The following is a 7,687-nucleotide window of genomic DNA, read 5'->3' on the forward strand; positions in this document are numbered from 1 at the left end:
GAATGCCCAGAGATGGTTTAAAAAGTAGTGGGAGTGGCCGGTAGGCTAACGATAGGGCCAAAAGCTGATTTTCCCGTCTCTCATCCGTGGATTTTGCTTCTGGTTGTTACTACTGTTCAGTTTTATTAGTTCAGCCAACAACAAATTCTCCCCTGTCGCTGCTTATCAGGAGAAGTTATATTTTAATCACGTTTGGGAGTTAAAGCACAATAGTGAGAACCCAGAATGCCAAGATTGTACATATATCTCAAACCACGGCCTACTGCAAAAGCTTACCCGTCGGTGGAAGATGTGAGGAAAAGATTACGGTTTAACGGATGGACATCAACGCACTTGATAACTTTGTCATGAAGGCCATAACTTTGCTCTGCTAGGGCTTTGCTGAAAGACATCGATTGTTAGTAATTGCCTGATTCAGCAACTCTGTCACTGAGGAGGTTGTTTCAAACTGAGATATAAGATGGAAAGGAAGAAGAAAACACTGAAACGTTCTTCGTCTTGTCACGAGCATGGGACAAGGCAAAAATTCCGAGCACCCATGAGACCTTCGGATTCCGCGCTTTAATGCTCTACCACTGAGCCACCGAGACCATACGGTGAGCGAAGTCTATTACGAAGTATTCTTGTTTGTTTTTTCGCTTACTTGACGATGATTGGTCCAATTTGGTCAAACGGGTAAAAACACTCGATTTCAGCTTGGAAACACCCTGGCTAGTTTCACTTTGCTCCAAAGTATTTGCTCCTTAACTTTATTGTGCTGGAGAACACAAATGTTTCCTCAAACGTAAACTGAACATCATATCGGTGAGATTGTATAGGGCGGTATCGAGCCAATTGTAGGCACAGTAATGTCAACAATCTTACCTGTTTGTTCTTGTGTCAACTACCATGACATAACCAGAGTCAGTCGCCGCTAAGATTGTACTGCTGCTGGGCGAGCCAAACGCAAAGTACATGAACCTGGAATAGTCGTCATCATCAAAAGAGTAAACCTGAAGCGAATGTCAAATTGGAAGACTGAAAAACGCGTTAAAATTTGAAGCTTTTCTGTGTGCTGAAGTAATGAGTGGCTACGGCGCACCCAAAACTCGCTGCTACACAGGACAGTTGAATCTTATCTGAAATTCACTGTTTAAATGGACGACAACAATTAGAAAATTAACAGGTGAGAATCGCATAGGCAGCCAAGGTCACATTTAAAGTGCTTCTGAAACTGTGGAAAGTTCGTATTTTTTGTCGGTTGTCAGTTGCAATTTTCAAAAAAAGTTATAGTATCTTATACAGCTGTACACATTCCTGCTGCAAACAAGCTTTCAAACAAACCATTGGAACTACCCCTTGGTAGTCAAATTAAGAGTTGATATCCTTTCGCTTTTCTTTATAATTTGAATATCCCAACTTGATGTCATATCTATGTTACCTCCTGAAAAGTAGCCGCCCTGAAATCGCCGCACCTCAGTGTTCCATCGTAGCTACATGAATAAAGTTTTCCATAGTTTCCTGGCTCAAATGATATGCAGTTGATAGGACGAGAATGTGGTTCAAACAGGTACACACCATCGTCTCCCTTTGAAGAGTCCTAGAACAAACATAAAGATGTGTCGAAGGTAAAAAGGAGCTGGAAAATTACTGTACCTCAGGGAATTGTCCAACATATTTTCACATGGCATAAAGGAGAAGTGTGTTCCTGAACTGAACCATATAATTTTTATCTATACCATTTAAAAGTATATGCAAAAAATTATTAATAGAATTGTTTCAAGATTTTAAGGAGGAGATTGTCATTTTTCAAACAGTCCTCCAATGTAATCCAATATGCTGAAAATAAGACTTAAGATGCCACCATTTAGTCAGGCAGGAACCAAAACGCGCTGCTCACAAATAGCTTGGTAACCAGCCAACTGTGTCAGTTTTCATTTAGCTTGCACCCCATTTCAAATTAGCAACGTCAAAGAGTTTGACTTCAGCCATGTTGTGTCCTTAAGTCTGTTATGTCATTGGAAATGCAGATTTCTCAGCAATTTTCAAAGTTGCAACATCCACAATTAACTTTTTAACACATTGATATTCATGCATGTTACTCTTCAGAATCTAAAATTGCATGCCACAACATCCTAATTCTTCTTAAACTTAAAACCAATTTCTTACCACATCCCATATGCCAAGGTTCCCCCACTTGTCCCCTGCCAGTACAAGTGTTTTGTATTTGGCAGGATGGAAAGCCATCGAAAAGATTCTGTGTGGAACAAGTTTAGCAACATGTCCTTCTGTGATTTCTAAAGATTGCATGGCCTTTTTGTAGCTGAAAAGAGAGAGAAAACTTTTGAGTTTAGGGTTAGATTTTGGGGCAACCACATCTAACTGAGTCTGAATCCCATCAAAGGTCATATCTAGTCAGTTTATCTTATGCAGCAAGTAGCCACCTCTATAGAGAAGTACTTATTCCTGAATGATATAAATTTTTTTAATCAGTGAAAATTATGTACGTTTTGCTGCCCCAAGCAATGGAAATGAAAGCTTGCTGCAATCAAGCCTGGTGAAGCTTGTGGCATGAGAGAACTGGACTTGGCAAACAATACCAACTACAAACATCAGGTGAGTACAAAACAATTTGTCATAGCGCTGCCCATATATGTAATCAGTATCCTAGTCTTGAGTTAAGATTTAACTTAACCCTTTCACTCCCGTGAGTGACTAAGACAGAATTTTCTCCTTACACTATCCATACAATATCAACCAGATAAGTGATGAGAATTAAGAAAAATATCAATTTGGGGATAATTAGTTGATTCAATACTGAGTTCTCTGAACTAACATGATAAGAATTGTATTGTTGATGGAAAGGAAAATTACAAATTTGATCTGGGAGTTAAAGGGTTAAGGAATGTAACTTCTCTAATGGATATATGTACATGTAAGCATCCAGGCAACGACCCTATTCAGTTCAAATCTTATTAGTTGACCCTGTCAACACTGCACTTGATCAAGTAACCAACCTCACAACATCTGGGTCTATAGCAGCATCATCATCCGCATTTTCCTTTGACTTTTCCAGCTTGCGAGAGACAAAAGGCAATCATCATCAGCTTATTATAAAATTATATCATAAGGGGAGGTTCTTGGGAAGAGACAATTGTCAAACAAAACTATTTATTGAAAAAATAAATCAACACAATTAAACACTGACATCAATTTTGCAAGGTGAAATATGTGTAGATGTTGTAAGAATAATTATGCCTTCACTGGTAAACTAGTTTGGGTTGAAAATGCAAGTTGATCAGTAAGTTAAGATTAGCTGTCCAAGTTAATCAAAGTTAGTTATCACAACTACTGTAAGTGGCCAGAGATCAGGTAACAAGGATGGGAAGGAGTAAAAGATGGCATCATTTATCTCATCCACAGGAACCATTTGGCCTCTGCAGGTGTCACCCTCTTTTCAGCAAGTGACCACATGAATGCTGTATCTTAAAAACACATTGTACTTTTAACTGACCTATAAATACAAAAATCATCTCAACAGCAAGATTGAGACCAGAAGTAACTGCCTAAAATTGGCATCATTCAAATCCAAAAACAGAGGAAGATGCCACCCACAGTACCTGTGAATCCAACTAGTGCCTTGCAATATGCTTAAGACTTACTATGTTTGCCAAGACAGTCAGTTCATCAATAAATTCCTGTGAATGTGTCTGCTCAACATTATTACAAGGCTCCATTTCCAAAGGTCCAATCTTGCGTGGCTGGAAGAACAGTGAGTAAAAAAACCTTTTCAAAGTTGATGTAAGTACATTTGTATATATATACCTTATAAAGTGGAATGGTGAAAGTTTTGTTGACTATCATTTTACAGCTTGTTGCTTTATGACCTTACTTACAGAATCATACACAGTTTGTGATGCTATCAATGAGTTAATATTCTTTAATCCAACAGCTTTAAGTGCAGGTTGACGAAAATATCGAAAAGTTCTCTAAATGAAAAAGGGCAAACAAAAGTTGTATCAGAGAGATGCATTTGATGTGGAAAATAGACCTGGGAGACCAGAATTTAAGCTTGAACAAATCTTTATTCGTAAAATTGGCTTTTGTGGAGAACCAGTAGGTACATCAAGTGTTAAAAAGGAAGTCAAAAGTTGAAAATGAAAAGTAATTTATGAAGATAATGATGAATAGCTCTTTTTTGTAATTGATAAATTAATTGTTCCTTAAATTTTTTGTGTGTGTTGACTGGTATGGGTGCTTTCTCGTAACAAAGAGGTTTCCGGTTTCCGAATGATGGGGGAAAGATCAAACAATAGTGACCACCCATTAAAATCCATCTGAAATTATGCTGTGATTAATTACATTTCAGCTTTACATGACTTGTGATTTCTCTCTCTTGAAAGCTGAAATTCATCACCATGGCTCTGAATTTCTAGAGAATCAGTTACTTACTCCTTAATAAATTGCTATCAGTTAACCAACAGATATAGAAATAAAAATGTTTTAAATAAGCAATATTTTCTAAAACAAAAAGAAAAGACTTAAATTCGGTCTTGCTCAGTAGGCAATATTCAGCCCTCAGGGCAGAACATACAATTTTCTTACCTAGTTTGAAAGAAAATACCAAGATAATTAACTCAAGAATATTAATTTTGCTGCAGTGGGTGATGGATTCTAAAGGTGTGATTCATGGAAAGATCCAGAAATTACTGTGATTCTGAATTGCTGACATTGCAAATTGGTTCATGAACACTGTTTTGGGGTAGGGCTAGAAAAACATTGTGGAAATTAAAGAAATAAATCCAAAACCCAGCTTGTCCTTAGGGCTTGGAAGAAGGTGTACCTTGTCTAGATCTCTCCCAGCAAGTAACTGAGAAAGTTAAAGTCGTTTGCCTTTTTTCAAGATTTAGTTTACCCAAACAATGGCCCAAAGTTTAATCCATGGTATAGTGACCTGAAATATGTTTGTAGTTTGCACACAAATTTTAAACAGAACATTTAAACAACTTCTCACATGTTCATCAACAGATTGGTAGATTTCAGAACTTGATGGCTCAGGAAGCAATTCACCACTGGGGTCTTTCTTGCGAATACGAAGTGATTGACGTGTGGGAAGAGCAGGCACAGCTTGTGTAGTCTTTTTGGGCCTGTAAGAAATATCATAGTAGTTCTGCATTGGTCTGAATGGCATGATTCTTTTTCAACAATTCCTTTGGGAAAACAATTTTGAGTATTAATCCAAGAAAGTTGTTTCAGAACTCTGAACTTTTAAGTCTTTCTATCAAGTTGAATGTTATAATTATACATATCTACCTCTCACTAATTGAGTTGAAGGTTTGTACTGTAAGATGCAGACTGAGAGAATGAGATAGTAAGATAATCACTATATTTCTTGGTTCAAAAAGTAGAAGAAAATTTCAGTTCAATCAACCCTTTGAATTTAGTGGGCAGTAAAGTGAAATATTGCCAGCCAAAATTAACCAATCATACTCACTGACAGCAGTGTTCTCCTTTTCAGGCAGTAACCGGTAACATTTACCACCTGTAGTACCTCTTAATACCGTTTAAAATTGCTTGGAATTCTTGAAAATTAAACAAGTAAAAGGATTGCTTTACTGGTTTGAAAATTTATTTTACCTGTCATGCTTAAAGTAAGGGAGAACCCTGGGACAGATATAATAAATCTGTGTATTAATCATTTCCTAAGATGAGTTTTGTGACTACAAATACTTGGTTTCTTAGAAATTGTGTCAAATAATTTGTAATGTAAATCTACCTTGTCAGCCCTCTTTCTTTCACTTTTGATGGAGTGGGCCTTGATACAGCCTGGTTAAATTCATTCTTCACCTAAGAAGGGGAGAGAAGATAAAAGGAAAAGCAGAAACAATGAGTAAAAAAAAATTCTGCACTCGAGCGACATCGCCCAGTGATCCAGCTAGAGCTTTTCACTGTTTCCTCAGCCTGGAGTAACTAGGAGTATCACTCCTGCCCCCTGGATGGGATGCCAGTCTATTCCATGGTTACCCCCCCCTTCCCCCAGAATTTCATCAGGATTCTCTGACAATTTGCTGGTACCCATTTAAATTCTTGGGTGAAGAGAGGCACTGTGTGAGTATGTTTTGTCCAAGAACACAACACAATGACTTGGACTTCTCAAGCAGGATTCAAGCACAGTAAATATAAGGGCACCAAGTCTCCCACACACAATGAGTATGCATTTTATAATTCAGTCTGCTCTGATGTATTGGTATTGCCACTCTTCTTTACTGAAGTGTGATATGCCTTGATATTTTGATGCATAGTCAGTGAACGTGGCCCTACACTTCTGATGACTAAGTATTCCTCAGATATATATATATATATATATATATATATCTTTAGCATACAAAGCTTTGCTTTCATGTCCAAATTGAGCACTCTACTAGGATGAGTCATTGCTGATAGCATTATGCATGCTCACTAGTTTTTCTAGTTTGAGCACTCTGACATGGCTTAGATGATCCCACATATGTGAGATCACTTGAGGTGGCTATATGGTCTTACCTCCATCCTAGCATCAGCACTGCACTGATGAGGCCCAGAAGGCCGAAACAGTACTGTCTGCAGTTAGTTATATATATATATATATATATATATATATATATGGGTATATGCAAAAGCAAAATGGCATAACAGCAAAGTCATTACCTCGGTAAGTTGAAGGCCATCAAAAAATTCACTGTTCTGTCTGATATTCTCCAGACGCTTTTTCTCATATTCTGACAATTCCCCGCTGCCATGAGCATTCTTAGGCAAACACAGAAGATGTAAGTAAGACTGTCAAATAAAATTTACTGTCATGCCCCTTGAACTTAAAAATGATTATGTAACACAATTTCGAAATGTCTGCATGGTACGATTATAATGAAAACATAAACAGAAAGCTTTAGCAATCATAAACAACAAACTGATGACTGTGGATGAAATTCATTCATTGCTAATCATCTGGCAATTTCCCTTCCCACAAAGTTTCTTTTTAAGGTTAGTAACCCGACAGATGTATATTCATAGACACAAAGATTTGTACATACATCCCCAGTTCTAATTGCTGTATTACGGTAAAATCGAAGCTGATTTTGTTAGATTTCTTTCAACACATTATATTATTGCCGGTGCCTTACAGGTATAATTGCATACTGATTCATATTAAATAGACAGTTTCTGATTCCCTGACTGAAGACTGTAACAGCGAACCCTTTGGTTTGCGAATTTTGCCTCGCTCATGTTGATCAGGGTTGGGTAATGAATGATCCGTTCAGCGGAAAGTCAGATGACTGATCAATACAACAAAATCGTTTTACTCGACAAGCTATGCTCGAATAGCCTTACCTCTTTTAGTCTCTTTGATTTTGGTGACAGTCCAGGACTTGAATCGCGATGTTTCTTCAGCATTATTGCTGATCGAGTATTCTTTATGAGGTAGTTGCATAATAACTAGTAACAAAGCCCCACTGTAATTTTTCGCGCCAAATTTTGGGAGCTGATATTCCTCCTGTCCCTCTCATGGTGAAGTCACTGAAGTTAAACATTAAGATAAAAACATGTCGCCAGTATTATTCTCCATTTTTACCAAGAATTAAATTAATTTGGCGATGGTCTCGAAATAACGTGGGTGCTAATGATCAAATAATTGATGTAACAAATAGTTTAAGTGGATAATAGAAATGAT

General features: G+C 37.4%; 1 protein-coding gene across 2 annotated transcripts in view; it reads right to left on the minus strand.

Moving 5' to 3' along the window:
• LOC113677300 (WD repeat-containing protein 76) overlaps positions 1–7,606 on the minus strand; it is a 10,227-nt gene extending 2,621 nt beyond the window's left edge. The window contains exons 1-11 of one of the 2 annotated variants that reach the window (XM_027194099.2): positions 7,348–7,503; positions 6,667–6,765; positions 5,756–5,826; positions 4,994–5,126; positions 3,876–3,968; positions 3,642–3,740; positions 2,997–3,055; positions 2,149–2,302; positions 1,421–1,579; positions 865–992; positions 277–381 (exon numbers count right to left, since the gene is read on the minus strand). In XM_027194099.2, coding sequence (XP_027049900.2) covers positions 277–381; positions 865–992; positions 1,421–1,579; positions 2,149–2,302; positions 2,997–3,055; positions 3,642–3,740; positions 3,876–3,968; positions 4,994–5,126; positions 5,756–5,826; positions 6,667–6,765; positions 7,348–7,410 — 1,163 coding nt within the window. In that variant the 5' untranslated portion in view covers positions 7,411–7,503. Of the gene's footprint in view, positions 1–276; positions 382–864; positions 993–1,420; positions 1,580–2,148; positions 2,303–2,996; positions 3,056–3,641; positions 3,741–3,875; positions 3,969–4,993; positions 5,127–5,755; positions 5,827–6,666; positions 6,766–7,347 lie in introns of both variants that reach the window. The other variant, XM_027194105.2, reaches the window with a different exon arrangement.
• Between the last annotated feature and the right edge of the window lie 81 nt (positions 7,607–7,687).

Source organism: Pocillopora damicornis, chromosome 3, assembly GCF_964200805.1.
Source record: "Pocillopora damicornis chromosome 3, jaPocDami1.2, whole genome shotgun sequence".
NCBI classification, from domain to species: domain Eukaryota; kingdom Metazoa; phylum Cnidaria; class Anthozoa; order Scleractinia; family Pocilloporidae; genus Pocillopora; species Pocillopora damicornis.